We start from the raw sequence: 22,500 nt of genomic DNA, 5'->3' as shown, positions 1-22,500 counted from the left end.
TCCAAATTCGACGTTGTTTGTCCGATTTTAAAAATTTTTAATTTTTCTAAAATTTGTTTGCTTTTCAAAATTTATAATTAACCCACTAATTAACAAAAAAAACTGCTATATTAACATATTAAAAACCGTAATAAACAGGCATTAAGAGCAACATATTAAAACTGCAGATTTTGCCAAAATGCAACATTTAAAATTTGCGAATCAATAATGGAGACGTGATCTAGAAAAGAGTTCCTGCAGTTGCATATTTAATTAAGATTAGAACTAAAACTAAACTTAAATCATGTATGTAGCTTTTCAAACTTTTTAGCATTTGTTGTTTTTTTTTATAAATTAATACTTGCCATATTTTGTTGTATTAAAAAAATTAATAATAATTGCATCCCCGTTCAAGAAGAAACTAAAAGTGTTAAAAACTAAAACAACAAGTTCAATATAAAAAGATATTCAAAATGTGTTTTATACAAAAAATAACTATTTTTTTTTTTGTAATTAGATTTCATTTTCATCAATACAGGTTCAGTGACGCCCAGTAATATACCCTCACCCGATATGCGTTTAAATGACATGCAAAAAGCGGTTAGTCAGCAACAGCAACAACAACAGCAGCAGCATCAACAGCAGCAGCAACAACAACAACAACAGCAATTAAGTGACTATGATGGTTCTAATCAGGCACATAAAAGGCCCAGAATATCGGGCGGCTGGACAACATAGCCAAATGAAAATAATAGTAATAATAATAATAATAGTAATAAAACTATAGTAGAAAATTATCATCATAGCCATCATCATCATCAGCAGTCACAACAACAACAACAGCAACAATTTAATAACAGTAATGATAACAGCAACAACAACAATACTAGTAACAGTAGAAATAATACCAGTAATAGTAACAACATCACAACTAGACATACGTCACAATTTAGTCAATATCAACAGCAGTTGCCATCCACTATAAATAGTAAACCACAACAACAACAACAACAGCAGCCATCACCAAATAATAATTCCAATATTACATTAACTAAACAGCAACATGTTGCACATACAAACTATATGAATATAGCTGCCAATAATGATAGTTGTAGCAGCAGCAATGACAACAACCATATGATGCCACGCCACAATATAAAACAATTTATGCAAAACCACCTGAATATAAATAACACCCACCAAAATCTACAACAACAACAGCAACACCTTAACACACATGTTAAAAATTGTTCAAATTTTACAACATCTAATGCAACAGCAGCAGCAGTAGAAACTGCAGCTGTTGTCAGCAATGTTGCTGCTGCTTTAACACCTTTAAGTGTTACATCTAGTGGTGGTGGTAATGCTATTGGTATGGACACTATGTTTATGTATCAGCAACAATTGAAACAATTTTAAACAACAATTTTTTTACAACAACAACAAAACACATTTAAAAAAGATAGAACTTGTTAACAAAAATATTCTATAAATAATTCTTAAAACCACAATAATATTGAAAAGAAATAGTCATACAGTTATTAAAACTTAAGTTATTTGTTCATACCTACATACATATTTTAAATAGTTAATGTTAAATGAAATTTTAAACTACACTGGTCAACAAAGGACTCCTCTTTTAAACTACATATTAAATTTTTAACTAAATTTAGAGATTTTTTATTAAGTTTCCTTGCCTTCCTTACCTTTGTTATAAAATTTGTTTTAGTTTTAAGCCTTCAGTGCAATACTTTTATAAATATTGATAATATCAATACTATTCCATTTCAAACTTTTAAAAATTTTGACTTTTTGTTCTATGAAATCAAGAAGTTAAAGCCAATTCTTCTAAAACTTGTTCTAAATTACTATCAAAGAGCTTTCAATACAACATATTACCAGTTTTAAAACTACTTTTTCAAACTTACGATAGATTATACAGATTCCTCTAGAACTAGCGCTTTCGCCTTTACTAGCAAAGAACGACAGTAGTTAGTAGTTCTGAAACAACTTTTTGGAACCCATTTGAAGAAAGAATCAAAAAGTTAATTTCAAAATTTTTCAGAATTTTTTCAAAAAGAACCTAGTTCAAGAATGACAACAAACAGAACTACTTCAGATTCTGAAACGACTTCTTCTAATTGTTCTGCAAAGATTTTTCAGAACTAATTCGAACAAAAATCTCATTACAGATAAATTCAAAACCTTAACCAAATGAATTAAAGAAATCTTCAACTGTAACTCTACGAAATCAAAAAGTTTAAGCAAATTTTCTTCTAAAACTTGTTCTTCATAACATTGTTGTGATTCTAAATCACTACTAAAGAGTTTTCATGGAACTAGTTCTTAGACACTTAATAGAACATATTACCAGTTCTAAAACGACCTCTTCGAACTGATTCCAAATAGTTCTATGGAAAGAATATATGAAATCTATAACGCTTCTAAAGAACCAGTTCTGGAGGTGAAAATTTCAAACAAAACTCATTTAGGGAGAGAACTAGTTACAGAAATGTTCTATAAAACTAATCTAGATTCTATAACTTGTCTAGTGAACCAATTCCTAAGGTGAAAATTTGAAACAAAACTCATTGAAGAAAGAACTAGTTCTAGATTCGTTCTCTGAAACTAATCTAGATTCTATAACTCCTCTAGAGAACCAGTTCCGAAGGTGACAGTTTTAAACAAATCTCACTGAAGAAAGAACTAATTCTAGAATCGTTCTATGAAGATAATCTGGATTCAATAACTCGTCTAGAGAACCTGTTCCGAAGGTAATAATTTGAAACAAAACTCATTGAAGAAAGAACTAGTTCTAGAAACGTTTTCTGAAACTAATCTAGATTCTATAACTCGTCTAGAGAACCAGTTCCTAAGGTGATAATTTCGAACAAAACTCACCGAAGAAAAAAAGTTCTCTGAAACTTATCTAGATCCTATAACTAGTCTAGAGAACATGTTCCAAAGATGATAATTTCGAACAAAACTCACTGAAGAAAAAAACTAATTCTAGAATCGTTCTATGAAGCCAATCTTGATTCAGCTCTTCTAGAGAACCAGTTGCTGATGAAAGTACAATTTTCAAAAACATTCGTTGAACGAATATTCATTGATGAAAGAACAAATCGCAAAACTTTTTATCGATTCTATAAAACTTTCAATTTTGAACAAAATGGAAAACACTAGTTCCAAAAACTTTATATTAAAAGAATATAGATTCTAGAGAACCAGTTCCAGCGGTTCAAATAAAAATTATGGGAGAATAGGTTCCGAAAACGTTCTTCTGTCTATCATTGATTAAAGAAAGAAGTGGTTCCAAAAATGTTCTATGGAACGACCATTACATTCTAAAGAACTGGTTCCACAACCGTTACAACGATTCCAAAGACACAGCATCGTAGTTGAAAAATTCTAACCAAAATCATCGATGAAAAAAGATGTTACAAACACGTTCTAGAAAACGATTATATAGATTCTAAAGAACTGGTTACATAACCGTTCTATGGAACTAATATAGAACGTCATAGTTGAAAAATTCTACGAAAAATCATTGCTAAAAGAAAGAAGTGGTTCCAAAAAAACTTCTATGGATTGATCATATAAACTTTAAAGAATAAAAGTTCTAGATCAGAATCGTTCTAAATATAAGGGACTAAAAGTCATCATCGTTCTCTGGAACTAATAGAGCGTCTATAACGATTAAAAAGAAACAGCTTCGAAGTTGATATATTCTAACTAAAATCATTGATGAAAGAAGTGATTCCAAAAACGTTCTAGAAAACGATTATATAGATTCTAAAGAACTGGTTCCATAACGGTTCTTTGGAACTAATATAGATTCTATAACGATTCCAAAGAACCTGTTCCGTAGTTGACAAATTCTAACTAAAGTCATTGATGAAAGTAAAGGTTCCAAAAAACCTTCTATGGAACTATCATTAGATTTTAAAGAATTGATTCCAAAGAACCAGTTCCGTAGTTAAAAAATTCTAACAAAAGTCAGTGATAAAAGAAGTGATACCAAAAACTTTCTATGGAATAATCATATAGATTCTAAAGAACTGAATCCATAACCATTCCATGGAACTAATATAAACTATATAACGAATTCTTTATAAAATCATTGATGAAAGAAGTGGTTCCAAAAACATTCTACGAAACGCTTATATAGAATCTAAATAATAAGAGTTCTAAACCAGAACCTTTCTAAATAGAAGGGGCTAAAAGTCAGCACTGATCATGTTTACGCTAAGCGAAATAGTGGAGGTCAAAGGATACAAAAATCAATTTTTTTTACGTACAAAGATTCTAAACAACTGTTTCCATAACTGTTCTTTGGAACTAATATAGATTCCATAATGATTCCAAAGAACCAATAACTTATATCATTGATGAAAGTAAGGGTTCCAAAAAACCTTCTATGGAACTATCATTAGATTCTAAAGGACAGGTTCCATAACCATTCTATGGAATTAATATAGACTCTATAACGAATTATATCAAATAACATTGATGAAAGAAGTGATTCCAAAAACATTCTACGAAACTATTACATAGAATCTAAAGAATAACAGTTCTAAACCAGAACCTTTCTAAATATAAGGGGCTAAAAGTCAGTAGTGATCATGTTTACGTTAAGCGAAATAGTAGAGGTCAAAGGTTACACTATTCTGAATCTTTAAAAAACTAAAATGATCGGGATTTCTTTACAAAACAAAGTCTATTTTCTGAAAATAATCATAGTTTAATATGGACTATTGAGTATAAATTTCAAGACAAACCTTTTAAACAAAAACTGAGGTTATGTTCTGATGAAAATTAAAAAAAATTAAGTTAAAATTTAAACTAGAAAAAAACTCAAACTAAATTTTATTTAATATCATTTCAAGATTTAAAAAGAATTAGAAAAAGGTTTGATACTTAAAAAATTATAAAAATCTTAAAATTTATGGAAAAAAACTAAACACTGTTGACCAGTGTAGTTTGAAAAAATAATTTAATTTTAAACAATTCATATAACTAAACAGTGTCATACATATAACATACAATTTTAGAAATAAATTTTATAAAAGCCACATAATATAGGAATTAAGTTTAAAGTTAGATAAATAAAACAAAAAAACATTAAAAAATAATTAAATTTATTTAAAAGAAAGTCACTTGCAATGGAAGGTGGAAAAAAAAAACAAAACATAAAAACCACAAAGAAATTTTGAGATTCTTAACTAAGGACTTTTAAGCTTTCCATTGTTAGCATTAATTTAATTTAAAATAATTTTTTTTTTCTTATAATTTTCAACAAAAAAAAAAACAAAATATTTTCTTTAAAAGAAAAGCATTATTTCGTAGTTAAAACTAAAAAAAATAAATATAAATAATATTTTTCAACAAAACTGTAAATATAAATTTTTTTAAAAGAAAAAAACATGAAAATTAACATTAATTAAGTAAAAATAAATTAAAATAAAATACGTAACTCCCCACAAAAATAGTCAACATTTAAAAAAAAAAAAACACACAATATGAAAACTAAGAGACATTAAAAACAGAATAAAAAAAACTTAAGAATTAAAAAAAAATTGTGCAAGAACTACAAAAAAAAACAAATAAAACTCTTTAAGAGTATATAACCTTAAAAACTAAGATCCCTTAAAAATAGTTATAAAAAAAATCAACAAAAAAACAAACATATTGTGCAATTTTTTTAAAAGGCAATAATTTTATGTTTAATTCTTTTGTTTCTATTATTTTTAATAATAAGTTTATGTTTAATTATTTTAATTTTTTATATATATAAAAAAAAACATTTTACTCACATTACAATGTTTCATTTTTCAAAATAATATTAATTTTTTTTTTTCTAAGTTTAGTTTATTTTTTCTTCAAATTATTTGCTCTAAAGTCATTAATTTTAATAATATTTTTTTAGTTTTTTTTTTATATCTCAAGACTTGGTTTTATTTTTTATTTTTATAATAATTACAAATTATTATAATTTTATTAATTGTTGCATATAAGTTAAAAATAATGTTTAAGTACTTCAGATCAAGTGTCAAAAAAAATTGCTACAAAATATATATAATTTTTTTTTTTTGTTATTTTCCTTAAGTTATGAAATTAATTTTAGTTATTATTTTTTTTTTATTTTTAGTTTGTGAAATGAAAAAAATATTATAATTTTTTAATAAATAATTTTTATTAGAAAAAAAAAAGTAATTTTGAGTTTGATTTTATTATATATTTTTAAAAAAATTTTTCGTTTTCTTAAAAGGTTGTAAATAATGTAAAAAAACTATATAGGGAAACGTACATTTAATGTAAATTATTAGCATGCATTCATTAAAATTATGATCGTTTATGAATATTAAACAAAAGTTTGGCAACGCCTTTGAAAATTCCAAAATTCAAAGTCCTACCTCGCCTTCATTAAACGTTAAAAATATAGACCAACAATTTTGTAACCCAAAGACTAAAGTAGACTTTTCTAAACATCCCTAAATCCGAATCAGAACGAATATACTTTCTATAATACTTCCAAAGAAACAGTTCCGGATGTCAAAAATTTCAAACAAAATCCATTGATAGGAAAACTAGTTCCAGAAACGTTTTATGGCAAAAACCAAACCAACCAATTAAATCCATTGATAAGAGAACTAGTTTCCATAAAGCTGCTAAAGAACTAGTTTCGTAGATGACAATTTAACTGAAAAATCATTGATGAATAAACTACTTATATAAACATACTATAAAACGAATATAGATTCTCTACCAGTTCGGGGTGTCAATTTTAAACAATAATAATGAATAAAAGGGTTCATGATTTTATAATACTTCTACATTTAAAGAACTAGTTCCAGAGAAGTTCTATAACTTTAGAATTTCTTTATATGGCAAGAATATAGATTCTATAAGGGTTTTCGAGAGAACTTATTCCGAAGGTGACAATTTTGCTTCAGAATCATTGACGAAAGAATTAGTTTTGTTCAAAACATTCTATGAAACAAATAAAGATTCTACAAACCTTACAAAGAACTAGTTCCAGAGGTGTAAATTTCAAACAAAAACCGTTAAAAAAAGAACGCGGTCCAAAAACTTTCTCGGAAATGTTTATAGATTCTATAATGCTTCTAGAAAACTGTGACATTTTTGATCAAATTTTATAGAACAGATTCCCGAGAAGTCCTTTAACTTTAGAACTTTGGAAAACTAACAATTGATAATTGACGTGGGAACTAGTTCCAGAAACTTTCTACATCAAATGCTTCTTGAAATCTGGATATATATTCTATAGCCCTTTCAAAGAACCAGTTGCAGAGGTGTAAGTTTCAAACAAAACAAAAAAAAAAAATAATTGATGAAAGATCAGATTTCTAAATTTCAAAAGATTTCTATAACGCTTCTAGAGAACTTGTTCCGGTGTTGATAATTTTTAGAATTTAAAGAGAAGTTTTATAAATTCAGAATTTAAAAAAAAAAGATTTTTGAGATATTTTAGCCTTAAGTTTGAAAACACGTGTTTTCCACCTCATTCGAGTCATTGTAACAACGCGAAGTTACCTTTATTTGTAAAATTTGCTAAAACGTCTGCAGATTCTTTCTTTTGACTTCATAATAAAGGTTTAACCTCCGTCTTATAAGAGAGTTATATCCGATAATGCTGTAACTTATATAGCCATCATCAAAACCTTGTTATACATAGATAGGTTTGATCAGTGTGGGTCAGAAGTCGAGAGAATGATTAAATTCTAAGAACAAATCGTTTTAGTCGAATTTCTCTTAATATGTACCTTGATTTTTAAACTTTTTTTTTAACAAATAAGTGATTTTCTGTAAGAGGGCTATTCGAGGAGTAGTTACAGAGTTTCTAATTAATAAATATCTTTGTTAAGTCAGATTTCACAATTCTTAAGTAATTTTTGAAGGGGACCTTATATGGGTTTATGCTGAAATGTCGAACGATTTTCTGCATATTCAATACTAAGCAAACAGCTTCATCATTACCTCCCGTTTAAGGCTGAGTCATATTTTCAATAATGAAACAGATGAATGGACATAGATAAATCGTCGTAGAATCTTTTAAGAACCTAAAATATATTTTGTGGATCTACAACCAATATCTCGTTGTGTTACAAACGAAGTGTCATAATTAATATACTTCCATCTATTTGATGGTTTCATTTCGAAAAATAAAATTGTTTTTGAAGAAACCAAATATAGAAATGATTCTAATTTTGATCGTTCTGAAATTCATTGACAGAGATAATGTATTCTTATTTACATATATAGTTTAGTATAGGTAGTATAGTTTCGTCTATAGTCTAGTCTACAGTCTAGTCTTTAGTCTAACCTACAGTCTAGTCTTTAGTCTAGTCTATAGTTCAGTATATACTCTAGTCTACTGTCTAGACTATAGTTTAGTCTATAGTCCAGTGTATTGTCTAATCAATAGTCTATAGTCTAGTCTACAGTTTAGGCTATAGTCTATACTATAGTATAGTCTATATTCTAGCCAATAGAATAGTATATAGTTTAGTCTATAGTCTAGCATATAGTCTAGTCTATAGTTTATTCTGTAGTCTAGCCTAGAGTCTAGTCTATAGTCCATAGTCTTGTCTACTGTCAAGTCTATAGTTTAGAGACTAAACCAGTCTATAGTCCAATATATAGTCTATAGCTTAGTCTATCGACTAGCCTGCAGTCTAGTGTACAATTTAGTCTATAGTCTAGTCTATAGTCTACAGTCTAGTCTACTGTCTAGTCTATAGTTTAGTTTATAGTCTAATCTATAGTCTATAGTTTATTCTATAGTCTAGTCTATAATCTAGTCTATTGATTAGTCTTTAGTCTAGTCTATAGTTTAATTTATAGTCTAGTCTAAAGTCTGGTCTATAGTTTAGCCTATAGTCTAGTCTATAGTCTATTCTATAGTTTATAGTCTAGTCTATAGTTTAGTCTATAGTTTAGTCTACAGTCTAGTCTATAGTTCAGTCTATACTCTAGTCTAGTCTATAGTCTAATCAATAGTCTATAGTCTAGTCTATAGTTTAGGCTATAGTCTAGCTTGTAGTCTATTCTATAGTTTAGTCTGTAGTCCAGTCCATAGTCTAGTCTATAGTTTAGTCTATAGTTTAGTCTATTGTCTAGTCTATAATGTAGTCTTTAGTTTGGTCTAGTCTACAACCTAGTCTATAGTGTAGTTTATCGTCTAGTCTAGTTTATAGTCTAGTCTATAGTCTAGTCTATAGTCCAGTCTATAGTTTAGTCTATAGTTTAGTCTATAGTCTAGTCTATAGTTCAGTATATACTCTAGTCTGCTGTCTAGTCTATAGTTTAGTCTATAGTCCAGTCTATAGTCTAATCAATAGTCTATAGTTTAGTATATAGTTTACGCTATAGTCTAGCCTGTAGTCTATTCTATAGTTTAGTCTATAGTCTAGTCTATAGTTCAGTCTATACTCTAGTCTACTGTCTAGTCTATAGTCCTGTCTATAGTCTAATCAATAGTCTATAGTCTAGTAGTCTATAGTCTAGCCTATAGTCTAGTCTATAGTTTAGTCTAAAGTCTAGTCTATAGTTTAGTCTATAATATAGACTTTAGGTTAGTTTATAGTGCAGTCTAAAATCTGGTCTATAGTTTGGTCTATAATCTAGTCTACAGTCTAGTCCATGTTTTGCCTATAGGCTAGTGGAAAATTAATACTTTAAAAGTAGGTGCTTTACTTTAGACTTTTTGAATTCGATTTATTAATGAAAATTTAACCAATTAATTCAAAATACAGAAATTGAAAACTTAAAAAATCAATTTTTTAAATATTCAAATCGATCATTAAAATCATTGTAAATTCATATACATTAATCATCGAATAAAAATACACATACACACATGGTTTCTTGTAAATGACTGCACATACATATTAAGGAATTCATTCAATTAAATGTTAAATGTTCCTTCCACCTTAAAACAATTACAAAATAAAATATATAAATAAAAAATTTAAAATCTAGTTTTTAGTTAACCCTTTAAGTTTTAATATGATTTGCTTAAAACAAAAACATTTCCAATTTTCCCATACAATCAATTTCGTTATAAGTTGTAAGAAACGGCGGTTACTAAAACGTAATAGAAACTCGAAATTCAATTAAAAAATCCACCAAGTATACGCTATCTATAGGAGTATCTTAACGATTTAGTGCCGTAAACAATTTTATTAAGTTTTGTAAATAAAATTATCCTCTAAATTATAATTGTTTTTTTTTTTTAATAAAAAAAAAACAAACTCCACTTTGTAGATGCCTTACAAACAGTGCCTCTTTTTATATAAACAACATTATAAAAATTATAATAAATGTAAACAAACAAATTCCTAAAATATATTAAAACATATAATAAAACAAAAAATAATAATTTTATGAAATTTCAAAGCAGGTGGTTTAAGTTTTAAGTCTATAGATTTAAAAAAAAAAAAAGACACAAAATCAATAAGCAGGAAACATAACTTGGCTTTAATAACCCAAAAAAACAGAAAATAATTGGAATGTACAAATTATATAAAATAAATTAAATGCTGTGGAAAATAAAAATAAATTTTTGAAAGTAATAAAAAAAAATATTTAAAATAATTTTTTTGAAGAAAATTTAAATAAAGTAAAATAAAAACCAAATAGGCTGTTATACTTAAACAAAAAAGGAACTTTAAGAAAATAGACAAGTATGAAATAAATTATATAAGAAATGAGAAATATATATATGAAATTGAAGGAAACATATTATAAGATTGAGAGTTTATTAAAGAATAAAAAAGATTTTTAAATAGATAAAATAAAAAAATGAAAAATATTTACATTAAATTTTGGGTCATTAATAGATTTTAATTGAGTCAAAAAAAATTGTTAGAAAATCAATGAAAAAGTTGTAAAGTTGTAAGAATGATGTAACCAAATGAAAGGTCTCTAAAATACCTTTCTTTCGATGTATATATTGTTTATATAGAGAACATACCGTCCGAAATATAGAGGTCTATCTTAAAAGCATGTTTTATAGAAATGAAAAAAAAGTTGATCTGTTGCAAAGAACTTTTCTATAGAAAAAGTTGCTCTGTTACAGACAACTTTTCTATAGAAAAAGTTGCTCTGTTACAGACAACTTTTCTATAGAAAAAGTTGCTCTGTTACAGACAACTTTTCTATAGAAAAAGTTGCTCTGTTACAGACAACTTTTCTATAGAAAAAGTTGCTCTGTTACAGACAACTTTTCTATAGAAAAAGTTGCTCTGTTACAGACAACTTTTCTATAGAAAAAGTTGCTCTGTTACAGACAACTTTTCTATAGAAAAAGTTGCTCTGTTACAGACAACTTTTCTATAGAAAAAGTTGACTTGTTACAGACAACTTTTCTATAGAAAAAGTTGCTCTGTTACAGACAACTTTTCTATAGAAAATGTTGCTCTGTTACAGACAACTTTTCTATAGAAAATGTTGCTCTGTTACAGACAAATTTTATATAGAAAAAGTTGCTCTGTTACAGACAAATTTTATATAGAAAAAGTTGCTCTGTTACAGACAACTTTTCTATAGAAAATGTTGCTCTGTTTCAGACAACTTTTCTATAGAAAATGTTGCTTTGTTACAGACAACTTTTCTATAGAAAAAGTTGCTCTGTTACAGACAACTTTTCTATAGAAAAAGTTGCTCTGTTACAGATAACTTTTCTATAGAAAATGTTGCTCTGTTACAGACAACTTTTCTATGGAAAATGTTGCTCTGTTACAGACAACTTTTCTATAGAAAATGTTGCTCTGTTACAGACAACTTTTCTATAGAAAATGTTGCTCTGTTACAGACAACTTTTCTATAGAAAATGTTGCTCTGTTACAGACAACTTTTCTATAGAAAATGTTGCTCTGTTTCAGACAACTTTTCTATAGAAGATGTTGCTCTGTTTCAGACAACTTTTCTATAGAAAATGTTGCTCTGTTTCAGACAACTTTTCTATAGAAAATGTTGCTCTGTTTCAGACAACTTTTCTATAGAAAATGTTGCTCTGTTTCAGACAACTTTTCTATAGAAAATGTTGCTCTGTTTCAGACAACTCCTTTTGAGACAACTTTTTCTATAGAAAAGAGTAACTTTTTCTATAGAATTGTTTTCTGAAACCGAGCAACTTTTTCTATAGAAAAGTTGTCTGAAACAGAGCAAAAGTTGTCTAAAACAGAGCAACTTTTTCTATAGAAAAGTTGTCTAAAACAGAGCAACTTTTTCTATAGAAAAGTTTTCTGAAACGGTTTTAGACAACTTTTCTATAGAACAAGTTGCTCTGTTTCAGACAACTTTTCTATAGAACAAGTTGCTCTGTTTCAGACAACTTTTCTATAGAAAAACTTGCTCCATTTCAGACAACTTTTCTATAGAAAAAGTTGCTCCGCTTCAGACAACTTTTCTATAGAAAAAGTTGATATGTTTCAGACAACTTTTCTATAGAAAAAGTTGCTCTGTTTTAGACAACTTTTGCTCTGTTTCAGACAACTTTTCTATAGAAAAAGTTGCTCGGTTACAGACAACTTTTATATAGAAAAAATTGCTCTGTTACAGACAACTTTTATATAGAAAAAGTTGCTTTGTTTTAAACAGCTTTTCTATAGAAAAAGTTGTTCTGATTTCCTAAACAAAGTTTTGTTTGATACAATTAATACTTTTAATTGACCTAAAAACGAAAACTATTCAATACATTTCGGCTCAAAACAACAGTAATAAAAAACAACAAATATTTTTAAATAAAAAAACTTGTTTAAAGCCTTGAAACAGATAAATAAATAAAAATCAATGTTAAAAAAGTCATTGTCCCAAACACTTAAAAAAAATGTTGCCAATTAAACCACACCTCCTCCAAAATATATAAAAATTGTTAAAAAAAAATAAATAAAACTGTTAAAGAAAATAAAAAATAAATGTTAAATGTTTGTTACAAATAACCATATAAAAATAATATATTAAATATTTAAATGTGTTTAAGTTTCAATAATTAAAAAGAAAAAAATATATGAAAAATAAAAAAAAACTTATAATTTCCTTTAATACCAAAAAGTAAGTCTAATCTTAAAAAGAAAAGATTTGCCGTAAATCGGTCACGGGGACCACGATGAATATTGATAAAAAAATTCAAGTAAAATAACTGTGTTTTAACTGAAAATAAATAAATTAATTAATTATATGTAACTAAATAAAATCTAAAGAATTTTAGAATATCTAGTATCTAATCTACATGCATAGATAGTTTTAAAATATACAACAGATAAAGATTATTTAAAATGTATAAGAGATAAAACAAATAAATAATTAAATCTATATATATTATTCTATGTATACAAAATAAAATAAAATATTTATTAAGATATTTTTAAAATAAACAGAAATTTACACACATATTTATTAAAGAAAAACTAAATTAAAATAAAATGAAATAAACTTTTCAACATTTTGCACAAAATCATTACAGAGAATTTAATTACCAATTGGATATTCATGTTATTTAATTTGTAATAGTCAAATATAAATTTATATTTATTGTTATTTTAAAAATAACTTCTTACATAATTATTCAATTATAGTTTGAATTAAAATATTTCTTTTTTAAATAACTATTTTATGTTTTAAAAACAATAATAAATAAAAATAAGGTGATCTTCAATATAAAAATGTATGAAACTTACAAATCATTTCATTTAAAAACTAAGCTTCTGTTAAAGATAACTTTCCTACAGAAAAAGTTGCTCTGATACAGACAATTTTTCCATTGAAAAAGTTGGTTTGATTCAGACAACATTTCTATTGAAAATGTGACTTTGTTTCAGACAACTTTTCTATAGAAATGTGGCTTTGTTTCAAACTACTTTTCTATAGAAAATGTTGCTATGAAACAGACAACTTTTCTATAGGAAATGTTGCTCTCATACAGACAACTTTTCTATAGGAAATGTTGCTCTCATACAGACAACTTTTCTATAGAAATGTGGCTTTGTTTCAAACTACTTTTCTATAGAAAATGTTGCTCTGAAAGATACAACTTTTCTATAGGAAATGTTGCTCTCATACAGACAACTTTTCTATAGAAAAAGTTGATCTGTTACAGACAACTTTTCTATAGAAAAAGTTGATCTGCTACAGACAACTTTTCTATAGAAAAAGTTGATCTGTTACAGACAACTTTTCTATAGAAATAGTTGATCTGTTACAGACAACTTTTCTATAGAAAAAGTTGATCTGTTACAGACAACTTTTCTATAGAAATAGTTGATCTGTTACAGACAACTTTTCTATAGAAAAAGTTGATCTGTTACAGACAACTTTTCTATAGAAAAAGTTGATCTGTTACAGACAACTTTTCTATAGACAAAGTTGATCTGTTACAGACAACTTTTCTATAGAAAAAGTTGATCTGTTACAGACAACTTTTCTATAGAAAAAATTGATCTGTTACAGACAACTTTTCTATAGAAAAAATTGATCTGTTACAGACAACTTTTCTATAGAAAAAATTGATCTGTTACAGACAACTTTTCTATAGAAAAAATTGATCTGTTACAGACAACTTTTCTATAGAAAAAATTGATCTGTTACAGACAACTTTTCTATAGAAAAAGTTGATCTGTTACAGACAACTTTTCTATAGAAAAAGTTGATCTGTTACAGACAACTTTTCTATAGAAAAAGTTGATCTGTTACAGACAACTTTTCTATAGAAAAAGTTGATCTGTTACAGACAACTTTTCTATAGAAAAAGTTGATCTGTTACAGACAACTTTTCTATAGAAAAAGTTGATCTGTTACAGACAACTTTTCTATAGAAAAAGTTGATCTGTTACAGACAACTTTTCTATAGAAAAAGTTGATCTGTTACAGACAACTTTTCTATAGAAAAAGTTGATCTGTTACAGACAACTTTTCTATAGAAAAAGTTGATCTGTTACAGACAACTTTTCTATAGAAAAAGTTGATCTGTTACAGACAACTTTTCTATAGAAAAAGTTGATCTGTTACAGACAACTTTTCTATAGAAAAAGTTGATCTGTTACAGACAACTTTTCTATAGAAATAGTTGATCTGTTACAGACAACTTTTCTATAGAAAAAGTTGATCTGTTACAGACAACTTTTCTATAGAAATAGTTGATCTGTTACAGACAACTTTTCTATAGAAATAGTTGATCTGTTACAGACAACTTTTCTATAGAAAAGTTGATCTGTTACAGACAACTTTTCTATAGAAAAAGTTGATCTGTTACAGACAACTTTTCTATAGAAAAAGTTGATCTGTTACAGACAACTTTTCTATAGAAAAAGTTGATCTGTTACAGACAACTTTTCTATAGAAAAAGTTGATCTGTTACAGACAACTTTTCTATAGAAAAAGTTGATCTGTTACAGACAACTTTTCTATAGAAAAAGTTGATCTGTTACAGACAACTTTTCTATAGAAATAGTTGATCTGTTACAGACAACTTTTCTATAGAAATAGTTGATCTGTTACAGACAACTTTTCTATAGAAATAGTTGATCTGTTACAGACAACTTTTCTATAGAAAAAGTTGATCTGTTACAGACAACTTTTCTATAGAAAAAGTTGATCTGTTACAGACAACTTTTCTATAGAAAAAGTTGATCTGTTACAGACAACTTTTCTATAGAAAAAGTTGATCTGTTACAGACAACTTTTCTATAGAAAAAGTTGATCTGTTACAGACAACTTTTCTCAAAAAAAGTTGCTCTGTTACAGACAACTTTTCTCAAAAAAAGTTGCTCTGTTACAGACAACTTTTCTCAAAAAAAAGTTGCTCTGTTACAGACAACTTTTCTCAAAAAAAAAGTTGCTCTGTTACAGACAACTTTTCTCAAAAAAAAGTTGCTCTGTTACAGACAACTTTTCTCAAAAAAAAGTTGCTCTGTTACAGACAACTTTTCTCAAAAAAAGGTTGCTCTGTTTCAGACAACAATTTTATATTGTCTATCACCATAAATCGTTGAAATTATTTGAAATTAATAAAAAAAAAAAACTAAAAAAAAAATAAATAAATCATTTTTCATTAAATATTTGTATTATCTAAGATAATTATTGTAAATTTTCAATCATTGTTTTTATGTGTTAAAATACATACAAAAAGTATAAATAAATGTTTGTTGGAAAAATTTATAAGAAAAAAATCTATTAAAAAAATAAATAATAAAAGAAGAAAACAATATGAATAATATGCACAATTAATAGTTGTTTTAAACAGAAACAGTAAATTAATTAATATTGATAATAAAACAAATTAAGATTTTATGTAAGAAAAAAATAAAACATTTTAATTGTTGACAGCACTGAATTTTAAATAAAAATTAAAAAGATATTCAATTTTAATTGTAAGTTTTATGTTTTCAGAGATAAAAAATATAAAATAAAAAAACAATAAATCTAAAAAAAAGAATAAATAAAAAATAATTGTATTAAATGAACAAAAAAAAAATGAGAAAAGAAAAAACTCAAAGGTTTTTTATTTAAAATTTAGAAGTGTTTTAAGTCTTACTCTTACGCTGACCCAAGCCTTAATGTTTGCCCTTTAAAGATTTTAAAATAAATTAACATTTTATACTTAATAATTCAATCTTTATTTAAACATAAACATTATGACTTACAAAAAAAATCTACTTTTTATACAAAATTGTTTTCTGAAATCAAAATGTATAACAAATTTACAATAATTAAAAAGAAAATCTCAGGGGAATTTTTATAGTTAAACTATCGAAATGCAACAGGGTTATATATTTTTTTGATACATATAAAAAATTCCAAGCTTTTATAAAGCTTTTATATTTAATATTAATTATGGATTCCATAAATTTACATGCCATTGTAAGCAGGGCCGCCGCCACCCTCGGGTACAACCCAGTTAATGTTTTGTTGTGGATCCTTAATATCACAGGTCTTGCAATGAATACAATTTTGGGCATTAATTTGCAATTTCATATTGCCACCCTCTTCATTGGGTACATATTCATAAACACCGGCGGGACAGAAACGTTGTTCGGGACCCTCGTATAAAGCCAAATTATGATCAACTGGTATGCGATCATCTTTCAAGGTTAAATGGGCTGGTTGATCACCTTCATGATTTGTACCGGTTAAAGCCACGGAGGACAATAAATCGAAAGAGATTTTGTTATCGGGTTTGGGATAAACAATTTGTTGACATTGACTGGCAGGTTTGAGTGTTTTATTATCGGGAGGACCATGTTTAAGAGTCCAGGGTTCACGACCACCCATGAAAATGGAGAAACCACTAAGTAGTAAACCACCATACATGCCCAAAGGATTGTGGAAACTAGGACGGACATTACGTACACTGTGCAAATCCTTCCAGATAAAAGAGTCTTTGATTCTGAAAAGATAACAAAAATAAAATTAATTTAGTTTTGAAAAATTTTACTTTGAGGAAAACTCACTTGTCTGGATAGGATTTGGGAGTAAAACCGGCAGTTTCTTGAGCTTCTCCCATGATAGCTTCGTAGGCACTTTCAGCAGCCAACATACCTTAAGAGATTTTCATTATTAGTATAAATAAAAACAATTTACAGCAGGCGTGGAAAATTCAGAATAGTCCAGGAACTAGTCCATAGACTGGTCATGAGACCAGTAGATAGACTGATCAAGAGACAGATCCATACAGTAGTCAATAGACTCATCCATAGACTAGTCAACTGTCAACAGAGTGTTCCACAGATTGACCGACAGACTAGTTCTTGTTTCATAGACTAGTCAATCGAATAGTCCATAGACTAGTTAACATACTAGTCAACAGACTCAGTTCTAGTTCAGTTTATGTTCCACTCTAGTTCAGTTCCCTTATGCTTCTAGTTAAGTTCTAGTTCAGTTCTAGTTCAGTTCTAGTACAGTTCTAGTTCAGTTGTAGTTCAGTTCTAGTTCAGTTGTAGTTCAGTTCTAGTTCAGTTCTAGTTCAGTTCTAGTTCAGTTCTAGTTCAGTTCTAGTTCAGTCCTAGTTCAGTTTAGTTCAGTTCTAGTTCAGTCCTAGTTCAGTTCTAGTTCAGTTCTAGTTCAGTTCTAGTTCAGTTCTAGTTCAGTTCTAGTTCAGTTCTAGTTCAGTTCTAGTTCAGTTCTAGTTCAGTTCTAGTTCAGTTCTAGTTCAGTTCTAGTTCAGTTCTAGTTCAGTTCTAGTTCAGTTCTAGTTCAGTTCTAGTTCAGTTCTAGTTCAGTTCTAGTTCAGTTCTAGTTCAGTTTTAGTTCAGTTCTAGTTCAGTTCTAGTTCAGTTCTAGTTCAGTTCTAGTTCAGTTTAGTTCAGTTTCTTCAGTTCTAGTTCAGTTCTAGTTCAGTTCTAGTTCAGTTCTAGTTCAGTTCTAGTTCAGTTCTAGTTCAGTTCTAGTTCAGTTCTAGTTCAGTTCTAGTTCAGTTCTAGTTCAGTTCTAGTTCAGTTCTAGTTCAGTTCTAGTTCAGTTCTAGTTCAGTTCTAGTTCAGTTCTAGTTCAGTTCTAGTTCAGTTCTAGTTCAGTTCTAGTTCAGTTCTAGTTCAGTTCTAGTTCAGTTCTAGTTCAGTTCTAGTTCAGTTCTAGTTCAGTTCTAGTTCAGTTCTAGTTCAGTTCTAGTTCAGTTCTAGTTCAGTTCTAGTTCAGTTCTAGTTCAGTTCTAGTTCAGTTCTAGTTCAGTTCTAGTTCAGTTCTAGTTCAGTTCTAGTTCAGTTCTAGTTCAGTTCTAGTTCAGTTCTAGTTCAGTTCTAGTTCAGTTCTAGTTCAGTTCTAGTTCTAGTTCAGTTCTAGTTCAGTTCTAGTTCAGTTCTAGTTCAGTTCTAGTTCAGTTCTAGTTCAGTTCTAGTTCAGTTCTAGTTCAGTTCTAGTTCAGTTCTAGTTCAGTTCTAGTTCAGTTCTAGTTCAGTTCTAGTTCAGTTCTAGTTCAGTTCTAGTTCAGTTCTAGTTCAGTTCTAGTTCAGTTCTAGTTCAGTTCTAGTTCAGTTCTAGTTCAGTTCTAGTTCAGTTCTAGTTCAGTTCTAGTTCAGTTCTAGTTCAGTTCTAGTTCAGTTCTAGTTCAGTTCTAGTTCAGTTCTAGTTCAGTTCTAGTTCAGTTCTAGTTCAGTTCTAGTTCAGTTCTAGTTCAGTTCTAGTTCAGTTCTAGTTCAGTTCTAGTTCAGTTCTAGTTCAGTTCTAGTTCAGTTCTAGTTCAGTTTAGTTCAGTTCTAGTTCAGTTCTAGTTCAGTTCTAGTTCAGTTCTAGTTCAGTTCTAGTTCAGTTCTAGTTCAGTTCTAGTTCAGTTCTAGTTCAGTTCTAGTTCAGTTTTAGTTCAGTTTTAGTTCAGGTTTCTAGTTCAGTTCTAGTTCAGTTCTGTCAGTCTAGTTCAGTTCTAGTTCAGTTCTAGTTCAGTTCTAGTTCAGTTCTAGTTCAGTTTCTAGTTCAGTTCTAGTTCAGTTCTAGTTCAGTTCTAGTTCAGTTCTAGTTCAGTTCTAGTTCAGTTCTAGTTCAGTTCTAGTTCAGTTCTAGTTCAGTTCTAGTTCAGTTCTAGTTCAGTTCTAGTTCAGTTCTAGTTCTAGTTCAGTTCTAGTTCAGTTCTAGTTCAGTTCTAGTTCAGTTCTAGTTCAGTTCTAGTTCAGTTCTAGTTCAGTTCTAGTTCAGTTCTAGTTCAGTTCTAGTTCAGTTCTAGTTCAGTTCTAGTTCAGTTCTAGTTCAGTTCTAGTTCAGTTCTAGTTCAGTTATAGTTCAGTTCTAGTTCAGTTCTAGTTCAGTTCTAGTTCAGTTCTAGTTCAGTTCTAGTTCAGTTCTAGTTCAGTTCTAGTTCAGTTCTAGTTCAGTTCTAGTTCAGTTCTAGTTCAGTTCTAGTTCAGTTCTAGTTCAGTTCTAGTTCAGTTCTAGTTCAGTTCTAGTTCAGTTCTAGTTCAGTTCTAGTCAGTTCTAGTTCAGTTCTAGTTCAGTTCTAGTTCAGTTCTAGTTCAGTTCTAGTTCAGTTCTAGTTCAGTTCTAGTTCAGTTCTAGTTCAGTTCTAGTTCAGTTCTAGTTCAGTTCTAGTTCAGTTCTAGTTCAGTTCTAGTTCAGTTCTAGTTCAGTTCTAGTTCAGTTCTAGTTCAGTTCTAGTTCAGTTCTAGTTCAGTTCTAGTTCAGTTCTAGTTCAGTTCTAGTTCAGTTCTAGTTCAGTTCTAGTTCAGTTCTAGTTCAGTTCTAGTTCAGTTCTAGTTCAGTTCTAGTTCAGTTCTAGTTCAGTTCTAGTTCAGTTCTAGTTCAGTTCTAGTTCAGTTCTAGTTCAGTTCTAGTTCAGTTCTAGTTCAGTTCTAGTTCAGTTCTAGTTCAGTTCTAGTTCAGTTCTAGTTCAGTTCTAGTTCAGTTCTAGTCAGTTCTAGTTCAGTTCTAGTTCAGTTCTAGTTCAGTTCTAGTTCAGTTCTAGTTCAGTTCTAGTTCAGTTCTAGTTCAGTTCTAGTTCAGTTCTAGTTTCAGTTCTAGTTCAGTTCTAGTTCAGTTCTAGTTCAGTTCTAGTTCAGTTCTAGTTCAGTTCTAGTTCAGTTCTAGTTCAGTTCTAGTTCAGTTCTAGTTCAGTTCTAGTTCAGTTCTAGTTCAGTTCTAGTTCAGTTCTAGTCTCAGTTCTAGTTTCAGTTCTAGTTCAGTTCTAGTTCAGTTCTAGTTCAGTTCTAGTTCAGTTCTAGTTCAGTTCTAGTTCAGTTCTAGTTCAGTTCTAGTTCAGTTCTAGTTCAGTTCTAGTTCAGTTCTAGTTCGTCTAGTTCAGTTCTAGTTCAGTTCTATTCAGTTCTAGTTCAGTTCTAGTTCAGTTCTAGTTCAGTTCTAGTTCAGTTCTAGTTCAGTTCTAGTTCAGTTCTAGTTCAGTTCTAGTTCAGTTCTAGTTCAGTTCTAGTTCAGTTCTAGTTCAGTTCTAGTTCAGTTTTAGTTCAGTTTCCGTTCAGTTCTAGTTCAGTTCTAGTTCAGTTCTAGTTCAGTTCTAGTTCAGTTCTAGTTCAGTTCTAGTTTCAGTCTAGTTCAGTTTCTAGTTCAGTTCTAGTCAGTTTCTAGTTCAGTTCTAGTTCAGTTCTAGTTCAGTCTAGTTCAGTTTATAGTTCAGGTTCTAGTCAGTTCTAGTTCAGTTCTAGTTCAGTTCTAGTCAGTTCTAGTTCAGTTCTAGTTCAGTTCTAGTTCAGTTCTAGTTCAGTTCTAATCAACAAATAGTCAGTCAACAGGCTAGTCCACTAGTGCATAGATTGGTCATGAGATTATACCATAGACTAGTCTACAGACTAGTCCACAGAAACGTTGAAAATTTACAACAATTTAGTTCTTTAATCCAAAAAAGTACCCTTTTTGTGAGAAAATTTAGAACCATTTAAATATTTGAATCTTCCAAGCTGATTTACAGGCCATTTTCCTACTTACCACTCTTCATGGCATAATGGGAACCCTTAATCCTAGGCACATTAAGGAAACCAGCACTGCAGCCTATCAAACAACCACCAGGAATGTTAACTTACTGGGCAAACTCTGTATGCCACCCTCGTTAATGGCACGAGCACCATAGGCAATGCGCGTAGCACCCTCAAAGGTGTCTCTAACCTTAGGATGAGTCTTGAAACGTTGAAATTCTTGGAAGGGACTAATCCAAGGATTTTGATAATCTAAACCTACTACAAAACCTACAGCTATGGTAGGTGTAGGTTCATTTAAATGATATAAAAAGGAACCACCATAGGTGAACTTATCCAAGGGCCAACCAATTGTGTGTTCAACCAAACCGGGTCTAAAATTGCACAGTATTATAAAGAAAATATATTCCATTTTTTTCTAAGCAAACACTTACTGATGTTTTTCTGGTTGAATTTCCCAAATTTCCTTTAAACCAATGCCATAGGTTTGTGGCAAACTGCCCTCATTCATATTGAATTGACGCATAATTTGTTTGCTCAAATGACCACGACAACCTTCGGCGAAGATGGTGGTCTTAGCATGCAATTCCATGCCACGAGCAAAGGTGTCCTTAGGTGAACCATCCTTGGCAATACCCACATCATTGGTAGCAATACCCTTAACACTGCCATCTTCATGGAAGAGTACCTCAGAGGCGGCACAGCCGGGATAGATTTCCACACCCAAAGCCTCAGCCTGTTCACCCAACCACTTGACTAAGTGGCCCAAACGTACAACATAGTTGCCATGATTATCCATAGGCCAACCCTTGAAAATGGGTATAGGAATGCGACCGGTTTGTGTCAACAACGAAAAGGTATCCTTTGCAACTGGGGTATTTAGGGGAGCACCCAATTCTTTCCAATCCGGTATAAGCTGATCCAAAGAAATGGGATCAATAACAGCACCTGACAAAATATGACCACCAACTTCTGCGGATTTTTCTACCACACAAACACGTATTTCTTTTTCCTGTTCAGCAGCCAATTGTTTAGCTCTAATGGCAGCCGACATGCCAGCTGGGCCACCACCCACTATAACAATATCCACTTCATCTACGAAACGTTCCATATCGACTTCTGCAAGTTGTTTAAAATAGTAATTATGTTT

The 22,500-nt window shown here is 29.4% G+C and overlaps 3 protein-coding genes across 3 annotated transcripts in view; 2 read left to right on the top strand and 1 right to left on the bottom strand.

Moving 5' to 3' along the window:
• The window catches only part of LOC119613472 (myocyte-specific enhancer factor 2), a 34,085-nt gene extending 33,330 nt beyond the window's left edge, over positions 1-755 (top strand). Inside the window, 1 exon segment of the mRNA XM_037969489.1 lies at positions 518-755. Within this exon segment, the coding sequence (XP_037825417.1) occupies positions 518-717 (200 nt within the window). The 3' untranslated portion in view covers positions 718-755.
• On the top strand, positions 722-1,398 carry LOC119613474 (putative uncharacterized protein DDB_G0286901). Its single transcript, XM_037969491.1, has 3 exons — positions 722-733; positions 805-1,228; positions 1,259-1,398. Exons 1-3 carry the CDS (start codon positions 722-724, stop codon positions 1,396-1,398), a joined length of 576 nt encoding a protein of 191 aa, XP_037825419.1.
• A 15,377-nt stretch (positions 1,399-16,775) lies between these two features.
• LOC119613473 (electron transfer flavoprotein-ubiquinone oxidoreductase, mitochondrial) lies at positions 16,776-22,482 on the bottom strand (the record flags this gene model as incomplete). Its single annotated transcript, XM_037969490.1, is given in 5 exon segments — positions 16,776-17,389; positions 17,454-17,541; positions 21,364-21,447; positions 21,450-21,724; positions 21,785-22,482. Coding segments are annotated over 5 exon segments (1,683 nt in total), but the record flags the coding sequence as incomplete, so codon positions are not given.
• Positions 22,483-22,500: the final 18 nt, after the last annotated feature.

Source organism: Lucilia sericata, unplaced genomic scaffold (genome assembly GCF_015586225.1).
Source record: "Lucilia sericata isolate MDLA Ls3-8-SP2 unplaced genomic scaffold, ASM1558622v1 Contig002138F_arrow, whole genome shotgun sequence".
Classification (NCBI taxonomy): Eukaryota; Metazoa; Arthropoda; class Insecta; order Diptera; family Calliphoridae; genus Lucilia; species Lucilia sericata.
Note: the sequence above shows the minus strand (reverse complement) of the source record. Positions and strands in the feature narration are given on the sequence as shown.

Coding starts and splice junctions, on each gene's coding strand:
- LOC119613474 (XM_037969491.1), top strand. Junction 1,229..1,258: donor TAACACACATGTTAAAAATT/GTTCAAATTTTA, acceptor CTAATGCAACAG/CAGCAGCAGTAGAAACTGCA.